This window comes from Dendropsophus ebraccatus, chromosome 3 (genome assembly GCF_027789765.1).
Source record: "Dendropsophus ebraccatus isolate aDenEbr1 chromosome 3, aDenEbr1.pat, whole genome shotgun sequence".
Taxonomy (NCBI): Eukaryota; Metazoa; Chordata; class Amphibia; order Anura; family Hylidae; genus Dendropsophus; species Dendropsophus ebraccatus.
Window position 1 is genome coordinate 3,684,975 of NC_091456.1, and position 20,570 is coordinate 3,705,544.

The 20,570-nt window shown below is 46.3% G+C and overlaps 2 protein-coding genes across 4 annotated transcripts in view; both read right to left on the reverse strand.

The window, feature by feature from the left end:
- TCN2 (transcobalamin 2) overlaps nt 1-9,320 on the reverse strand; it is a 32,392-nt gene extending 23,072 nt beyond the window's left edge. The window contains exon 1 of one of the 3 annotated variants that reach the window (XM_069960726.1): nt 9,230-9,320. The gene's annotated coding sequence lies outside the window, so the exon portion shown is untranslated. Of the gene's footprint in view, nt 1-3,779; nt 3,854-9,215 lie in introns of those variants that run through there. The other 2 variants (XM_069960727.1, XM_069960728.1) reach the window with 2 other exon arrangements.
- A 3,758-nt stretch (nt 9,321-13,078) lies between these two features.
- Nucleotides 13,079-15,148, reverse strand: LOC138785115 (uncharacterized). The gene is made up of 2 exons (XM_069960691.1): nt 15,093-15,148; nt 13,079-14,420 (listed from the first exon to the last, which is right to left on the reverse strand). Exons 1-2 carry the CDS (start codon nt 15,146-15,148, stop codon nt 13,079-13,081), a joined length of 1,398 nt encoding a protein of 465 aa, XP_069816792.1.
- Nucleotides 15,149-20,570: the final 5,422 nt, after the last annotated feature.

Here is a 20,570-nt window from a genome sequence, read left to right on the forward strand (position 1 = left end):
GTGGCTGTTTGCTGTGGCCGCTGAAATAATTGACACGTCAATTATTTCCGGTATTTGTGCATTTTCAATGGTACAATGGTTTCAATGCAATTTTCAATGGTACAACGGCCATTGTTTGAAACTTAAAGTGTCACTGTCGTGAATTTTTTTTTTGCAGAAATCAATAGTCCAGGCGATTTTAAGAAACTTTGTAATTGGGTTTATTATCCGAAAAATGCATTTTTATCATGAAAAAGCAGTTTGAAGCTCTCCCCCCTGTCTTCATTGTTCTCCTATGGAGAGAGCTAAAGAATAGACCAAAACAGGACAACAAAGAGTTAATCTACAAATCCCTCACGGGATATCTCCTGTGACCATCACCAGTGACCTGTGTGAGCTCGGATTACAGCTGTCACCCAGCTCCGTGCCTGTAATCCTCTGTTCTCTGCTTTCTGCTGCCGGCTAACTCCCTCCTTCCTCCTCCCCCCTCCCCTCTCCATAGAGCAGACAGGGGACGACTCCTGCAACAAGTCACAATTTTCAGATTTTTCAGAGTGGATGAAAAAGAGGAAGGAAGGGGGGACCTGGGAAAAGGCTTTTTACATGCAGATAATGGCAGATTTGGCTAATAAACCCAATTACAAAGTTTCTTAAAATCGCCTGGACTATTGATTTCTGCAAAAAAAAAAAAAAATACGACAGTGACTCTTTAAAACAACGGACATTGGTTATATGTTGTGTGAACATGGCCTAAACCTTTATATCACAGGGCTCCTATATACACATCCAAACCCGATCACTTCTATGGGACCAGCGACTCCGCTCCAGCAGGATTTTAGGGGAAAAACACAAACTCATAATGTTCGATAGCTGCAAAACTCGCCATGCGGTTATGTGAAGCCACGTACACATGGAGGACATAGAAAATGGCATAAAAATCAAAAGTATGAAAATAGTAAAAAACATTTATAAATAGAAAGCTTCAATAATAACAAAGATAACGTCCTCAGCATCAGGAAACACGTCCTGTATCCATAGAACCAGCAGGAAGCCGAATCGTATAAATATAACAAGACGGAAAAAGGTTTATGTAGGGGGGAGGGGGCATTGACACAGAAATATATACATACACATAGACACAGAAATATATACATACACATAGACACAGAAATATATACATACACATATACACAGAAATATATACATACACATATACACAGAAATATATACATACACATATACACAGAAATATATACATACACATATACACAGGAATATACACATACACAGGAATATATACATACAGATATACACAGAAATATATACATACAGATATACACAGAAATATACACATACACATATACACAGGAATATACACATACACATATACACAGGAATATACACATACACATATACACAGGAATATACACATACACATATACACAGGAATATACACATACACATATACACAGGAATATACACATACACATATACACAGGAATATACACATACATATATACACAGAAATATATACATACATATATACACAGGAATATACACATACATATATACACAGGAATATACACATACACATAGGAATATATACATACACATATACACAGGAATATATACATACACATATACACAGGAATATACATACATATATACACAGAAATATATACATACATATATACACAGGAATATACACATACACATATACACAGGAATATACACATACACATATACACAGGAATATACACATACATATATACACAGAAATATATACATACATATATACACAGGAATATATACATACATATATACACAGGAATATATACATACATATATACACAGGAATATATACATACATATGCAAGCTGGGTTCACACTATGTATATTTCAGGCTGTATTTGGTCCTCATGTCAGGTCCTCATAGCAACCAAAACCAGGAGTGGATTGAAAACACAGAAAGGATCTGTTCACACAATGTTGAAATTGAGTGGATGGTTGCCATATAACAGTAAATAACGGCCATTATTTCAATATAACGGCCGTTGTTTTAAAATAACAGCAAATATTTGCCATTATATGGCGGCCATCCACTCAATTACACCATTATGTGAACAGAGCCTTTCTGTGTTTTCAATCCATTCCTGGTTTTGGTTGCTATACAGCCTCAAACATACAGCCTCAAATATACATAGTGTGAACCCAGCCATACACAGAAATATATACATACATACATATATATACACAGAAATATATACATACATACATATATATACACAGAAATATATACATACATATATATATACACAGGAATATATACATACATATATATACACAGGAATATATACATACATATATATACACAGGAATATATACATACATATATATACACAGGAATATATACATACATATATATACACAGGAATATATACATACATATATATACACAGGAATATATACATACATATATATACACAGGAATATATACATACATATATATACACAGGAATATATACATACATATATATACACAGGAATATATACATACATATATATACACAGGAATATATACATACATATATATACACAGGAATATATACATACATATATATACACAGGAATATATACATACATATATATACACAGGAATATATACATACATATATATACACAGGAATATACACATACACATTGTAGGGATTTTCCCGGGGGATGGTGTGTTTGGACACAGTTCACAGCAGACTTGGACTTGTAAAATAACAGCTTGGCGTTTATTTGCAGCATAAACAGTCCATAACAGAAATATAGCAACACTGCGCTTTAAGAACAAAACAAAAAGGTCTTGCCCGTCTGGGCGCTAACTAACACAGCAGGTTACCTCTCTGACACTTCAGTCGGCAGTATTGCGGGGTGTGAACAGGCCCCAGCAGCGGCTGTCTTCCCAGCTCTCACCAAACAGCATGCAGGCTGTTCACTCCTGTCTGAGAGCCCCCACCTGCATCTCTGTGGAGCTCTTACCTTCTCAGGCTGATTGCTCACCTGATGGCAAAACCCAAACTGGATCGGGGGGAGGGAATGGCAAGTCCCACTACCAAAACCTACCTGCCATTCCATGTAAATCCAGGCCCGGTAAAAAATAAATAATAACTCAGCAGCATAACACTGCTGAGCAACAGATCCCTCCTGGACTTACCATCTCACACTATGCATCAGCCTAGGTGAGATGTACACCCCCTCGAACACATCTCCTGTGACATGTCTACAACATATACACAGGAATATATACACAGAAATATATACATACATATATACACAGGAATATACACATACACATATACACAGGAATATATACATACATATATACACAGACATATATACACAGGAATATACACATACACAGAACTATATATATACATATATACACAGGAATATACACATACATATATACATATCACACATACAGATACACAGAAATATATACATACATATATATATATATATATATATATATATACAGTACATACATATATTCACATAAATATATACATATCACACATACATATACATATATACATATTACACGCACATACACATACATACATATACACACACACACATTACATCCTGTATCCCCTTCCTCATCCTGGTTGTACACTGGCTTTGCTGGTTTTGGGTTTATTCTTTTTTATAATGAGGGATATGTTGTCTCCTCCCTTAGAGTTCAGCGTGGGTGTGCAGTATATGGCGGATGTTTCTGTATACTCGCTGTACTCACATACATGTGTATATACCTGGTTATACATCCACCCTGCAATGTAAGAGAAGGAGAGTATAAGGGAACGATCCGAGGTCAGATGGGGAACTGCGGCCATAAATACAGCGATTGTCTGTAGATGTGACAGAGACAAGGGTCACGCAGCAGAAGACACGGAGCAGAGTCAGCAAGTGTGAGGGGGGAAGCTGAACCGGCAGAATCTGCAGTCATCTGCTTTCTACTATCATCCAGTGACCTTTCACCTCCTGCACTATGAAACTCCGAGCAACGTCAACCCGAGCGGCTGCAAAAGAAGACAAACTCAAAGCAAAAGATACCTACCGGGATTCCCCGAAAATCAGACAGTGTCTTATATTACATTTTGCTCCCAAAGAAGAACTTAGTTTCTTATTTTCAGGGAATGTCTTATAGTGTACGGTATGGGGGCTTCTGTCCACCAGGGGGAGCTCACCACAGCACACTCGTACAGCACAGCAGGGACAGTGTGCGGTATGTCGGCTTCCAGCCACCAGGGGGAGCTCACCACAGCACACTCATTCAGCACAGCAGTGACAGCGTACGGTATGACGGCTTCTAGCCACCAGGGGGAGTTCACCACAGCCCACTCGTACAGCACAGAAGGGACAGTGTACGTTATGTCGGTTTCTGACCACCAAGGGGAGCTCACCACAACATACTTGTACAGCACAGCATACAGTATGGCGACTTCTAGCCACCAGGAAGAGCTCATCACAGCACACTCGTACAGCATAGCAGGGACAGAGCATACAGTATGGTGGCTTCTGGCCACCAGGGAAAGCTCATCTAAGCACACTTGTACAGCACAGCAGGGACAGAGTGTATGATATGGCAGCTTCCGGTCACTAGGGGGATTTCACCACAGCACACTGGTACAGCACAGCAGAAACAGCGTACGGAATAGCAACTTCTGGACACCAGGGGAAGCTCACCACAGCATACTGATACAGCACAGCAGGGACAGCGTATGGTATGACGGCTTCTGGCCACCAGGGGAGCTCAACATAGCACACTCGTACAGCACAGCAGGGACAGAGCATACGGTATGGTGACTTCCGGCCACCAGGGGAGCTCGCCACAGCACACTTGTACAGCACAGCAAGGACAGAGAGTATGGTATGGCGGCTTCCGGCCACCAGGAGGAGCTCACCACAGCATACTGGTACCGCACAGCATACAGTGTGCGGTATGGTGGCAGGTGACGGGATAACAGCAGACTGCGTGCATCTCTACATCTGGAAGGAGGGGACAGTGGGGATGGCAGCAGGTGACAGGCCTCTTGATGCCTTCCCTGCACATTAACAGGTGTTGGCCATGGAAGGGAACATCGGGGTTGGCGGGAGATGACTGTGTTCAGGTCCTGCATGCAGCTGCTCTGCAATATATGGTGAAGGAAGGGAAAACTACAACGGACTAAAAAGAATCCCAGCTGCATGCCCTGGTGTTCGGCTCAGTGGCCATGCTTCCAGACAAAGACTTTGCTAGGTCTTACTTTTGGGGGAGGCTTTATATTTAGCAATTTAACAAAACCTCCACTAGGTCTTATTTTCAGGGTAACAGGGTAGCTAACTATCTCTATGTACACATGTAGTGACCACGTCCCCTAACAGTAGCCTACAATATCCAGGGCTCGTTGGGGTATGCTCACATATGGCAGATTTGTAGAAGAAATCTCTGAAACTAAAATCGGTTCTCTTATCTTAAATGAAAAGGTCCACCATGCATTTGGCTGCTCAGGATGAGGCTGGTGTAGCCCCCTAACCGGGCCCCTAATGCAGTGATTGTGTCTGTAGAGGATCAGGGAGTGATAGACAGGTGTCCCTGCTCCTGTAAGTATATACAGGGGTGCACTGTGCCATTGTGGCTCCCCACACACCCAGCCTGATAGATCTTACTGACTACAGACATCACCGCTCAGCTTACACTCACCCGGCCGGGTCAGGAAGGGCACTGCATGCTGTCCAGGGAGGGAGGGAGGGAGGTGTAGGGTTAATCCTGTGTAAGCATCTCCCTCCCGGCAGGCTCAGACTCCCCCCTGGTGGGTTTTTGAATGGATTCTTCCTGTCAAGCTTCCAGGTGCCTGTCTCCTGCCGAGGTCCTCACTCCCCCTTGCCCCTCCCCCTCACTGAGAAGAGGACTGTGTGGGACCTTAGCAAGGAAACCTGAGGGCATATGGGCATATATCAGAGCAGAGGTGTATATATATATATATATATATATATATATATATAGCCTGTGTGCAGCATATTACATGTAGCCTGTGTGCAGTGTATGGTATATAGCCTGTGTGCAGTGTATGATACATAGCCTGTGTGCAGCCTATGGTATATAGCCTGTGTGCAGCCTATGATATATTGCCTGTGTGAAGTGTATGGTATATAGCCTGTGTGCAGCCTATAATATATAGCCTGTGTGCAGCCTATGATATATAGCCTGTGTGCAGCATATGACATATAGCCTGTGTGCAGTGTATGGTATATAGCCTGTGTGCAGTGTATGACATATAACCTGTGTGCAGTGTATGGTATATATCCTGTGTGCAGTGTATGGTATATAGCCTGTGTGCAGTGTATGGTATATAGCCTGTGTGCAGTGTGTGGTATATAGCCTGTGTGCAGCATATGACATATAGCTTGTGTGCAGTGTATGATATATAGCCTGTGTGCAGTGTATGGTATATAGCCTGTGTGCAGCCTATGATATATAGCCTGTGTGCAGCATATGGTGTATATATAGCCTGTGTGCAGCATAAGGTATATATATATCCTGTGTGCAGCATATGACATGTAGCCTGTGTGCAGCTATATCTGCCATGATCTTTAGAGTATATTCACATGTACCATATCCGCTATAGATTATACACAGCCTTTAAGTACTTTCTGGGTGCTCCTTACTGCTTCAGGTAGTTTATATGGTTGGGAACTGAAGATGGGACTTAGACTTGCAAGTCCAGGTTCTGCCTGCGATTCACAACTGCACATGCTAGCTGTGGTGGCTGACACAGTGGGCAAGAGCACACAGAAAGTGCTAAAGTGCTCTGTTCTCGCATTGAATTAAGTGAGAACACACCGTGATTCTCACCCCTCCCCCATCCTGTCTCTAGGGCCTGGCATCTTCCTCTGCACTGCAGCCTCTAGGGACCATCATATGCAGAACAGAGGAGGATGCTGAGCCATACAGCCAGGAGTGAGGAGGGGTAGGTGCTAAGTCCCCTACAGTAATCAGCCACCTGTATAGATTGCTGTATGGTTTATTTGTGGGGGAAGAAAATGGGGGGGGCCCCAACAAAATTGCTGCCCAGGGCCTCCACCAACCTTAATCCGGCCCTGTCCTGGACTTTAGTATAAAAAAAATAAGTTGGCGCACGCATCAGGAAAGCTCCCAGCACGTAAACTGAGCAATGTTCTGAGCAGCGGCTGACACCGCCATTGTAGCCAACAGGTCAGTTGTCTCTATTACACAGAGCAATAGTCGGCCGATCGTTGTCTCTATTACACAGAGCGATAGTCAGCCGATCGTTGTCTCTATTACACAGAGCGATAGTCGGCCGATCGTTGTCTCTATAACACAGAGCGATAGTCGGCCGATCGTTGTCTCTATTACACAGAGCGATAGTCGGCCGATCGTTGTCTCTATTACACAGAGGGATAGTCGGCCGATCATTGTCTCTATTACACAGAGGGATAGTCGGCCGATCGTTGTCTCTATTACACAGAGCGATAGTCGGCCGATCGTTGTCTCTATTACACAGAGGGATAGTCGGCCGATCATTGTCTCTATTACACAGAGGGATAGTCGGCCGATCGTTGTCTCTATTACACAGAGCGATAGTCGGCCGATCGTTGTCTCTATTACACAGAGCGATAGTCGGCCGATCGTTGTCTCTATTACACAGAGGGATAGTCGGCCGATCGTTGTCTCTGTTACACAGAGCGATAGTCGGCCGATCGTTGTCTCTATTACACAGAGCGATAGTCGGCCGATCGTTGTCTCTATAACACAGAGCGATAGTCGGCCGATCGTTGTCTCTATTACACAGAGCGATAGTCGGCCGATCGTTGTCTCTATTACACAGAGCGATAGTCGGCCGATCGTTGTCTCTATTACACAGAGCGATAGTCGGCCGATCGTTGTCTCTATAACACAGAGCGATAGTCGGCCGATCGTTGTCTCTATTACACAGAGGGATAGTCGGCCGATCGTTGTCTCTATTACACAGAGCGATAGTCGGCCGATCGTTGTCTCTATAACACAGAGCGATAGTCGGCCGATCGTTGTCTCTATAACACAGAGCGATAGTCGGCCGATCGTTGTCTCTATAACACAGAGCGATAGTCGGCCGATCGTTGTCTCTATTACACAGAGCGATAGTCGGCCGATCGTTGTCTCTATTACACAGAGCGATAGTCGGCCGATCGTTGTCTCTATTACACAGAGCGATAGTCGGCCGATCATTGTCTCTATTACACAGAGGGATAGTCGGCCGATCGTTGTCTCTATAACACAGAGGGATAGTCGGCCGATCGTTGTCTCTATTACACAGAGCGATAGTCGGCCGATCGTTGTCTCTATTACACAGAGCGATAGTCGGCCGATCGTTGTCTCTATTACACAGAGCGATAGTCGGCCGATCGTTGTCTCTATTACACAGAGCGATAGTCGGCCACTATGTGTAATAGGGCCCTTATTTTTCTCTGTAGCAAAGTGCAGCAGAGGTCTCTTTACAGGTAATAAAAATCATATACTATGCAATATAGGGCTTATTTCTTACATTTTGACCAACAGGCAATATATATCACTGTATGAGTATATATTATTGTACGAGTATGAGTATATATCACTGTATGAGTATATATCAGTGTACAAGTATGAGTATATATCACTGTATGAGTATATATTAGTGTATGGGGTATATATCAGTGTACGAGTATGAGTATATATCACTGTATGAGTATATATTAGTGTATGAGTATGAGTATATATCAGTGTATGAGTATATATCAGTGTATGTAACTGTTTGTGATGTTACTATAAACTAATTTTAGTGGAAGGAAGATCTATATTCTATATTGGCAGCTTCTTCCTGTTACAGACCCCCATCTATTCTACCCTAATCCCCCACAGTCTGGATAGAGCTCCTATAGCCCCCCAGCTCATACCCCCCCCCTCCCCCCCACTGCATTATAGTAGCCTGGTTGGGTCCGGCTGATACAAACACAGTAATGTACATGGTAATAATATCCCGGAATATCATACAGGATTATCGATAGGACGTATAGTAACCGGAATGATATAAGAAGGACACAAAGGGGATGAGAGCAACAATGGAAAGTGACCGGCACAGACTGAGGGGATGCAGAAATCCAGGACCCCCCATAACCCTGCTCCCCCCATAACCCTGCTCCCCCCAGTGATGTGTGAGAGTCGGGGTTACCTGCTGCCACTCACCTAGCGCTGCACCATAGATCCCAGCGATCAGCAGACTGCACAATGCTGGCCCCTGCTTGTTTTCTTGTCTTGTTGGTCACATGACTTCCCCTCCAGCCTTCCCACTGAGAGGAGGAAGAGGATTTAAGGTGGAACTGCAGCACAATGCACAAAGCCCATGGAGTGGCATAGCCCCCAGTGTCCATGGCTCCACACATAGACAACACAGAAGGGTCCGTATATCCGGGGGTCTCAGAATGTCGCAGTCTGTAGATGTGACTGCTCGGGGCCTGAGAACAAATCCAGTTTTATCCATTTGGATGATTTGGGCAAAATGGGTTTTGTGGCTGCCGGCAGGTTTTTTATTTTTTAGTGGATTTTGGTGCATGTTACACCCTAAAATCTGAGCCAATAAATGTGCGTGTATATTTTTCATTAAGCATCTCACATCTGCTGGAATAAGGCGACACGGACAGGAGACATTATGCAGAATTCTGAGGGGGCCGGAGGTCTCTGCTCTGGGGTCTCTGCTATTACCTAGGCTGTATCTCTGTTTTCCAGGCGATACGTAGGCTGTCTCCACCTTCCCCGCGGAACGGGAAGGCAGCGGGAATCAAATGCCGATGGTTCGGGTTCATACTAACATGAACATTGGCCCTGTTCCATCATCTCTGGGGTCTCTGCTCTGGCGTCTCTGCTCTGAGTTCTCTGCTCCGGGGTATCTGCTCTGCGCTCTCTGCTCTGGGATCTCTGCTCCGGGGTCTCTGCTCTGCGCTCTCTGCTCCAGGGTCTCTGCTCTGCACTCTGCTCTGGGATCTCTGCTCCGGGGTCTCTGCTCTGCGCTCTCTGCTCCAGGGTCTCTGCTCTGCGCTCTCTGCTCTGCGCTCTCTGCTCTGAGTTCTCTGCTCCGGGGTCTCTGCTATTACCTAGGCTGTATCTCTGTTTTCCAGGCGATACTGTTCTCCACCTTCCCCGCGGAACGGGAAGGCAGCGGGAATCAAATGCCGATGGTTCGGGTTCATACTAACATGAACATTGGCCCTGTTCCATCATCTCTGGGGTCTCTGCTCTGGCGTCTCTGCTCTGAGTTCTCTGCTCTGGGGTATCTGCTCTGCGCTCTCTGTTCTGGGATCTCTGCTCCGGGGTCTCTGCTCTGCGCTCTCTGCTCCAGGGTCTCTGCTCTGCGCTCTGCTCTGGGATCTCTGCTCCGGGGTCTCTGCTCTGCGCTCTCTGCTCCAGGGTCTCTGCTCTGCGCTCTGCTCTGGGATCTCTGCTCCGGGGTCTCTGCTCTGCGCTCTCTGCTCCAGGGTCTCTGCTCTGCGCTCTCTGCTCTGAGTTCTCTGCTCTGCGCTCTTTGCTCTGAGTTCTCTGCTCCGGGGTCTCTGCTCTGCGCTCTCTGCTCCAGGGTCTCTGCTCTGCGCTCTCTGCTCTGAGTTCTCTGCTCTGGGATCTCTGCTCCGGGGTCTCTGCTCTGGCTTCTCTGCTCTGGGATCTCTGCTCCGGGATCTCTGCTCTGGCGTCTCTGCTCCAGGGTCTCTGCTCTGCGCTCTCTGCTCCAGGGTCTCTGCTCTGAGTTCTCTGCTCTGAGTTCTCTGCTCTGCGCTCTCTGCTCCAGGGTCTCTGCTCTGAGTTCTCTGCTCTGAGTTCTCTGCTCTGCGCTCTCTGCTCCAGGGTCTCTGCTCTAGCCTCTCTGCTCTGAGTTCTCTGCTCTGAGTTCTCTGCTCTGCGCTCTCTGCTCCGGGATCTCTGCTCTGGCGACTCTGCTCTGGCATCTCTGCTCCAGGGTCTCTGCTCTGCGCTCTCTGCTCCAGGGTCCCTGCTCTGCGCTCTCTGCTCCAGGGTCTCTGCTCTGCACTCTCTGCTCTGAGTTCTCTGCTCTGAGTTCTCTGCTCTGCGCTCTCTGCTCTGAGTTCTCTGCTCTGGGCTCTGACTCCATTCACCCAGGTTTATCAGGGTTTTCGCCATAGATTATCCTCATACAATGGGACTAATCCTCCTTCTGCATTCCCGAGCTGCTTTCCATGAGGAATACAAATGAAATCAATGACATAATCACCTAAATACCATGTATATTTCCATTTTGTGGGGTGGATGTTGCACTCCCAAAAAACGATGTGTTAACACGGCCTAAAGTGTAGCAGTCATTTAAAATATTTTTGCAAAAATCAATAGTACAAGTGATTTTAAGAAACTCTGTAATAGGTTTTATTGGGCAAAAAAGCCTCTTTCTGTAGTCAAAAAGCTGTTTCCCAGCCTCCCCCCCCCCCCTCACTTCTTATCTGTACATTATCAGGTAAAGTCTGATAATGTAGGGGGATAAGTGAGCAGGGAGAGCAGAGAAGCAGCTGTACAGTTTGGAGATTGTCTGGGCACATGAACCGCTGGATTCAAAGGTCAGAAAGGTCAGTGCTTATCTGGGAGCTTGGTGAGAAAAGATTGCAGGATGATGTGCTGTGCAGGGCTGCCTTTTCTCCTCTCCGTGCTCACTCATCCCCCTCAGCCCCTCCCCCCTCCATAGACAATAATGGGCACAGAAATCCTGCTTCTTCTGAAGTGTGTGTGTGTGGTGGTGGGGGGGGGGGGGCTAGGGAAATAGCTTTTTAAGAAACTCTTTCGCTTAATAAAACCTTTTACAGAGTTTCTTATAATCACGTGTCTATTGATACTTATTGACTCCTAAAAAATGACATTTACATGACAGGTACACTTTGAGTGACGTTATCAATTCCTGTTGAAAATTCAGGACGTGGATAAGCTCCATTGAGCTAGACACATCCAAACCAGTGACAAGGAACACAATCAAAAGAGTCAAAACATTCAAAACAGTAAGAAGAAAACCCTTCAAAGTTTTGCAGCTTATTTTTCTGCTAGCGGAAACCAAGTGCACATAGTCCCAGGGGCCCCTAATAGGGCACAGAAGCAATCCTGTTATTATATAACAAGTGTGGTGTCCCACCACGGGTGCAGTCCTATGCACCTTAGTCATTCTTTCAGGTTAACAAGTGGGAGATGAAGTACCTTATTTTCCCCACTGGATGTCACTAGCGTTTATTATCTTCTGTGCACAGCTGCAGAGCCAAAGGGTTAACTGTTTTATACCATGTGTCCTACGCTTACCAGTCACGGGTAGTCTTCTTTCTTATCCTATCCTTCTTCTCTCTTAGCCACACTCTGCCCCACCACTCAGGAGGGTTTAGAGATAGCCCCTGTAAGTGGAGTTAACCTGGTGGAGGAAGCGAGTTCAGTCTTAGACAAGGTTTGAGAGAGAGGATGCACAGAGACCAAGTTCCTGCAGAAATTAGTTCAGATAGAGTCAGTTCAGATTGGTTTCCAGTGTGAACAGATGTGTGAGAAGCTAGCTCCCAGAGAGACTTTCTTTATGCCAGCAACTACCACAGTTATGCAGTGCTAAGCTTACCTTAGGGGAGAGAAGCCACCTAGGATTACCCTAGCCCACGCCAGGAACCCATCTAAAACGTGCAAGACGGTCTCCTGAAACAAGAGGAGCTGTTTCCAGTAGGACAAAGCTATCAGAATAGGTCTACGTATCCTACTGTGCAAGACAACTGGGTAATCTGGGAAGTCTGCTATATCCAGATAATCGTCGACTTGGGCTTGTGCTACCCACCTAGGACATGTTCTACGTGACTAGGGGGAAAAAAGGCAGTCAGACTATAGTCTATACGTGAGTATGGGTATCACTTACTTCTTATCTACACTTCAGTTCCGGCAGAGCACAGATTCTACATTGGGCAGGGCTCCTCTGGCAAATCCTCTCCTCTTCCTTCTCTTCACAAAGCACTTCTACAAGCACCTACTTCTAAAAGCACTGATCTTATTCTACTGTCAGCAACCGCTTTTGGGTACTGTTCACCTGCAACTTTGTTCAGTAAAGTGTCCTATTTTTGTACTAAACGCACAGGACTCGGTCTTATCTTCCTGCCCCTGCACCCACCAACACCTTTCGTGAACACTAGGCTCAGGGGCGTGAACACTAGGCTCAGGGGCGTGAACACTAGGCTCAGGGGGGTGAACACTAGGCTCAGGGGGGTGAACACTAGGCTCAGGGGAGTGAACACTGGGCTCAGGGGCGTAAACACTAGGCTCAGGGACGTGAACACTAGGCTCAGGGGAGTGAACATTGGGCTCAGGGGCGTGAACACTAGGCTCAGGGGCGTGAACACTAGGCTCAGGGGCGTGAACACTAGGCTCAGGGGAGTGAACACTGGGCTCAGGGGCGTGAACACTAGGCTCAGGGGAGTGAACACTGGGCTCAGGGGCGTGAACACTAGGCTCAGGGGAGTGAACACTGGGCTCAGGGACGTGAACACTAGGCTCAGGGGAGTGAACACTAGGCTCAGGGGCGTGAACACTAGGCTCAGGGGCGTGAACACTAGGCTCAGGGGCGTGAACACTAGGCTCAGGGGCGTGAACACTAGGCTCAGGGGCGTGAACACTAGGCTCAGGGGCGTGAACACTAGGCTCAGGGGCGTGAACACTAGGCTCAGGGGCGTGAACACTAGGCTCAGGGGCGTGAACACTAGGCTCAGGGGCGTGAACACTGGGCTCAGGGGTGTGAACACGAGGCTCAGGGGAGTGAACACTAGGCTCAGGGGAGTGAACACTAGGCTCAGGGGTGTGAACACTAGGCTCAGGGGCGTGAACACTAGGCTCAGGGGAGTGAACACTAGGCTCAGGGGAGTGAACACTGGGCTCAGGGGTGTGAACACTAGGCTCAGGGGCGTGAACACTAGGCTCAGGGGAGTGAACACTAGGCTCAGGGGAGTGAACACAAGGCTCAGGGGTGTGAACACTAGGCTCAGGGGAGTGAACACTAGGCTCAGGGGAGTGAACACTAGGCTCAGGGGAGTGAACACTAGGCTCAGGGGTGTGAACACTAGGCTCAGGGAAGTGAACACTGGGCTCAGGGGAGTGAACACTGGGCTCAGGGGAGTGAACACTGGGCTCAGGGGAGTGAACACTAGGCTCAGGGGAGTGAACACTAGGCTCAGGGGAGTGAACACTAGGCTCAGGGGAGTGAACACTAGGCTCAGGGGAGTGAACACTAGGCTCAGGGGAGTGAACACTAGGCTCAGGGGCGTGAACACTAGGCTCAGGGGCGTGAACACTTGGCTCAGGGGCGTGAACACTAGGCTCAGGGGCGTGAACACTGGGCTCAGGGGAGTGAACACTGGGCTCAGGGGAGTGAACACTAGGCTCAGGGGAGTGAACACTAGGCTCAGTGTGAATATGAGGGCTTTGTCCTTTTACACTTGTTCCATCTATCTGCACCAGATCTATTCAGTTCTATAGAGAGCGCGCAGTCGTCCAGCACATTGTTAAAGTGAATGTACCAGTTTAATCTACATATTAGGCTTCTGATACAACCGTATGGGCGCCACTGCGCTGTTCCCGTTGGTTTAGTCCTTTTTTTACAAAACAGCCGCCTGGTTCCTGCGATCTTTTGCCGTTTCATAAATATGGAAATGAGGTGTCTGGGAGCACTGGAGGCGGGGCCAGCTCCCCCGGTGCACCCATATGTCCTTCCCCCAGGTGACACAAACCTTCTCTGTTATCTCAGTCCTACCTTCCTTTCCATGTCAGGCACCTGATCCCAGGCAACATCATCAGAGCAGTGTATGAGCCCTATGCTGCTGCTCTGGACAGTTCCTGACATGGGCAGAGAATACACCACTTCCTGCAGGACATACAGCAGCTGATAAGTACTGGAAGACTGGAGATAAATTACAAATCTGGCACCAGATCATTTGGGAAAAAAAAGGTTTTCGCCGGAGTACCCCTTTAATACAATCCTTTATTGATTCAAAAGATTAAACATCCCGATGTGGTCCCGGTGTCCTGATGCTTTTCTCTCCTCTCGGACGCTCGGTTGGATTTGCCCCACTGGGAGGTCTGGATCAGCGTCCATGCATCTGGCATGTCGACAAGCAGATCCATGACTGTAACACAATCTGGGAATCCTCGCTCCTTGTCACTATTTTTGCAATCTGCAATCTGGTGGAGACGTTCCTGGAGAACCCTGGATGAGCGTTATCCTGCTGAACCTGCGGCCGCCAGATATCCGGCACATAGCGCTGAGCTGTCACTGTCTCGTACATCATTTGGGGGGGAAGACTGACTGGGAAAATGGTGTTCCCACTACGGGTATTGTGGGGGGAAGAAATCAGCTACCAGTACCCGCAGGACTGGGAAGGGTGATGGTGGTGGGGGTGGGGGGGGGAGGGGTATGCCGGATCTCATGCCCACCCTGTGCTGCATCACCCAGCTCCCATACCCTCTCGCTTTCTCCCAGCTCCCAGTCATGACCCGGCTGTGGACTGCAGTGGTCTTCCATCCCAGTCACTGACTAGCTGAGGGGGCATCCATCAGCCGGGTTATGATGTAGCAGCAGGGGAGATCTGCCGACTGTCAGCGGGGTCCAGGACTGGGTCACTGCGCTGCCTGGGAACTGGGACACGTAACTATATCTTCTTTATTATGTTCCCCCCACCCCCCTGCCCGAAATGAGGTTTTTCCCCCACAAAAAAAAAAAATTCTTTCAAATTAACTGGTGTCAGAAAGTTATATAGATTAGTCATTTACATCTCAAGTCTTCCCGAACTTATCAGCTGCTGTATGTTCTGAAGGAAGTGGTTGTGAAAACTGTCAGAGAGGCAGAGAACAAGAGGTACACCACCCAAAAGTAGCCTCTAAGAGGCCTTTATCTTGGATAAACCTTTTGTAGCATGACCCAATGTCTAATCAGACACAATTGTAATCATTTACATATCTGCCTAAAACTTAAAGGGGTACTCCGGAATTTTTTTTTCAAATCCAAAGGTGTCAGAAAGTTACATAGGTTTCTAATTTACTTATGTTTAAAAAATCTCCAGTCTTCCAGTACTTATTAGCTGCTGTATGTCCTGCAGGAAGTGGTGTCTTCTCTCCAGTCTGACACAGTGCTCTCTGCTGCCACCTCTGTCCATGTCAGGAACTGTCCAGAGCAGCTGTTTCAATAAGACATTCATGTGTAACCTGTCGGATCTTTGGAATCCTGGAACCTCACAATTATAACTATTTTTTTTGGCCAATAAAGATGTCGCTCCTAAAATACTTTGATCAGATGTATTTACCGCCACGTGGAGTTTTCTGGATAACACGGTACTATACGATTTTTTTCTAACTATAATTTATACAATGTCATCTTCTGGGTTTTATTTTTGATTTTCTATCTCTCACTGTTAAAACTAACCTCCCCTTATAATAATAGTCTCTTCCTGTCTGTGTCAGGGGGCAGACGTACTAAATCAGCAAGGGATGAAATAATTCTTTCCTTCACTGTCCCTCCGTCCTGTTGGATCGGTGATCTTCCCTTAGGTCTGCCTCAGGCAGATCACCGATAATACTGATCAATGCTATACAATGGCTGAGCATTGATCAGTATGTGTGTCATGTCCAGGATGTCCTAACTGCATTATGGGCCCCCGGGCAGAGCTGTGAGCCCCCCCCCCCCCCAACATATGCAACATCACAATCTTTGTCATGCATCCATTGTCTCCGTGTGGCTCCGGCCTTTTATTTTTGGTCACAAATGACACTCGACTTTGCCAGCACTAACCTCCATGTGACCGACTTGTGACTTCCCTGAGATTTGGCCATTTATTTGTTTTTAATAAAGTTGCACAACAACGAGTTTTCCTGGGTTAAAATAGAGAAAGATGTAATTATCACAAGGTTTAGAATGTTCAGTGATGTATATGGGGAGAATTGTGTGTATATATATATATATATATATATATATATATACACACACACACACACAGATACATATAGACACACACTGCTCTGCTACATCTTACATCACACAGCTGCCATAGTACTGACAGCTCTGGACACTCAGGATTACAGCGGCACTCCACCCGGTACTCGGACAACAGCCTGACTCTTCACAGCCATGTGACTGATCCTCTTACCAGGAGAGTGCAATCAAAAATTTTCTATTACACTAATACCTCACCAATATGTCACCAATAAAAACTAGATTATGGCACAAAAAACAATCCCAAGCAGGCCTGTAGATAAAAAATAAGATGCTTACACTGTATGTATGGCCGCTCTATTACATTCACAGGCTGGATTTTTCCGGAAGGGTGTCCGTTCCGGAAAATAGATCCGGAAAAAATAGGACATGTCCTATTTTTGTCCGGAATTCCGTCCCGGACACCCCCATAGAAGTCTATGGGGGTGCAAGAATCACAGGCACTTTCCTGATGCACATGAGGAAAGTGCCCGGGATTCCGGATTACCTGCCGCTCCCCACAACTCACCGGCCTGCACCCTCCTGATTCCTGGTGCCGCGCCAGTGTGCCCCTGCTGCTGTCGTCCCCGTCTGCGTAATAAGCGTCACTAGGTGTCACTACCAGGGGGTGTACCGTTATGTATCACATGTTGCCCTCTGACCACTCACAGGTGCAGGTGCTTTCCCTCCTTTCTCTAGCCCATATTCTTCACTCTCTTCCCAGCATGCATGCAGCCCACCAATCACAGCCAGGGTTGGACAGATCCCTGCAATTAGGACTTAAGGCCCTATTCCACGGAACGATTATCGTTCATAAACTCGCTCCAACGACCGCTCGTTAACGATAATCGCTTCCTGGAATTGGTGTAAACGAGCGAACGACAAAGGCGAAATCGTTATATTGTCGTTTAAAATTGTTTTCAGCATGTCGAAAAAAAATCGGTCTTTGAAAGATAATTCGCTAACCGGTTCGTAAAATTAGAAATCTTTGTCGTTTGTAAAAAGGTTTAAAAAAAGTAGGTGTGTCGTATGGTCATGATCACCCCGGTGAACGTTTTAAACGACCATGTAACGGCCGCAAAATAATCGTTACACTACATATATCGTTCACGTTATGTGTTATCGTTTAGTGATCGTTAACGAGCGGTCGTTGGAGCGAGTTTATGAACGATAATCGTTCCGTGGAATAGAGCCTTTAATTCCCAGTGGGAGGAGTCAGTCAGTCGAGTTCCAGTTTAAGTGTGAGAGAGAAAGGGAATGAGTCTCTGCAGAAGCCAAGGCCTGGCATAGCCACGTCCTCTAACAGGGACACGACTAGCGAACCACATATCTTTCTATAGGCGCTAGAAGCGCTATGCAGTGCTAAGGGGAGAGAAGCCTATTCACACATCCTGTTCCTGTCCGCAATTGCCGATCCGCAGAAAAATAGGACCAATATATTTCAATGGACCCATACAGACATCTGTGTTGTGTACTGGGCTGCAATCCGTTCCCACAAAAAAAAAGGACAGGCCCTAGTACGGACAGTAACTGACACACCCAATACAACTCTATGGGGTCCGTATTTTTTTACGGATGCAATACGGACTGAATTTGCAGATTGTTACTGACTGAAATTTGCGGATTGGAAAAATATACTGACGTGTGAATAAGGCATAACAGGGATCACCTGGCCCATGAACCTCTCTCAGTGCATGGCTGTTACCTCTGACCCCAGTGTTACAATGGTACTAGGAAAGGTCTACGTATTCCACTGCGCAGCGCAGGACAACTGGGAAGACTCAGGAGTCTGCTCAAGCTAGATAACAAGGCCTGGGGCTCATATTACAACTTGGGGGCAAAAGGCGGTCAGGACCAGAAGTCACCTGCAGCAGTGCTTCTCCTTGCCTCTATCTTGGATAACACTTTTACAGTGTCCAGAGCAGGAGAGGTTTTCTATGGGGATTTGCTGCTGCTCTGGGCAGTTCCTGACATGGACAGAGGTGGCAGCAGAGAGCACTGTGTCAGACTGGAGAGAATACACCACTTCCTGCAGGACATACAGCAGCTGATAAGTACTGGAAGACTGGAGATTTTTAAAGAGAAGTAATTTACAAATCTGTATGACAAAAATGGATTTGATGTACTTTATATGCAGGCTATTTTCTCTGGAGTACCCCTTTATATGCGGGCTATTTTCTCTGGAGTACCCCTTTATAAGCAGGCTATTTTCTCTGGAGTACCCCTTTATATGCTGGCTATTTTCTCTGGAGTACCCCTTTATATGCTGGCTATTTTCTCTGGGGTACCCCTTTTTATGCGGGCTATTTTCTCTGGGGTACCCCTTTATATGCGGGCTATTTTCTCTGGGGTACCCCTTTATATGCGGGCTATTTTCTCTGGGGTACCCCTTTATATGCGGGCTATTTTCTCTGGAGTTCCCCTTTATATGCAGGCAATTTTCTCTGGAGTACCCCTTTATATGCAGGCTATTTTCTCTGGAGTTCCCCTTTATAAGCAGGCTATTTTCTCTGGAGTTCCCCTTTATATGCGGGCTATTTTCTCTGGAGTTCCCCTTTATATGCGGGCTATTTTCTCTGGAGTTCCCCTTTATATGCGGGCTATTTTCTCTGGAGTTCCCCTTTATATGCGGGCTATTTTCTCTGGAGTTCCCCTTTATATGCGGGCTATTTTCTCTGGAGTTCCCCTTTATATGCGGGCTATTTTCTCTGGAGTTCCCCTTTATATGCGGGCTATTTTCTCTGGAGTACCCCTTTATATGCGGGCTATTTTCTCTGGAGTACCCCTTTATATGCGGGCTATTTTCTCTGGAGTTCCCCTTTATATGCGGGCTATTTTCTCTGGAGTTCCCCTTTATATGCAGGATGTTTTCTCTGGAGTACCCCTTTATATGCAGGTTGTTTTCTCTGGAGTTCCCCTTTATATGCGGGCTATTTTCTCTGGAGTTCCCCTTTATATGCAGGATGTTTTCTCTGGAGTACCCCTTTATAAGCAGGTTGTTTTCTCTGGGGTACCCCTTTATATGCTGGCTATTTCTCTGGAGTTCCCCTTTATATGCTGGCTATTTTCTCTGGAGTACCCCTTTATATGCGGGCTATTTTCTCTGGAGTTCCCCTTTATATGCGGGCTATTTTCTCTGGAGTTCCCCTTTATATGCTGGCTATTTTCTCTGGAGTACCCCTTTATATGCAGGCTATTTTCTCTGGAGTTCCCCTTTATATGCAGGATGTTTTCTCTGGAGTTCCCCTTTATATGCAGGCTATTTTCTCTGGAGTACCCCTTTATATGCAGGTTGTTTTCTCTGGAGTTCCCCTTTATATGCTGGCTATTTTCTCTGGAGTTCCCCTTTATATGCTGGCTATTTTCTCTGGAGTTCCCCTTTATATGCTGGCTATTTCTCTGGAGTACCCCTTTATATGCAGGCTATTTTAGCTTTGCAGCCATCTGTCTGTATATAGTGATCAGGAAGTTGCATCTTCCCCCCAAAAATGAAATACACATTTCCCCCTATTAGGTATCGCCGCCATGTCAGTATATTTACCTTTCATGTCCTCATATCGTGAT

Bases quoted from the DNA above. Each gene is read 5' to 3' on its own strand.
- LOC138785115 (XM_069960691.1), bottom strand. From the start codon at position 15,148: ATGCCAGATGCATGGACGCTGATCCAGACCTCCCAGTGGGGCAAATCC. The intron at 14,421-15,092 runs GTCCGAGAGGAG...CCCTGAGCCTAG, and splicing joins TGGGGCAAATCCAACCGAGC to TGTTCACTCCCCTGAGCCCA.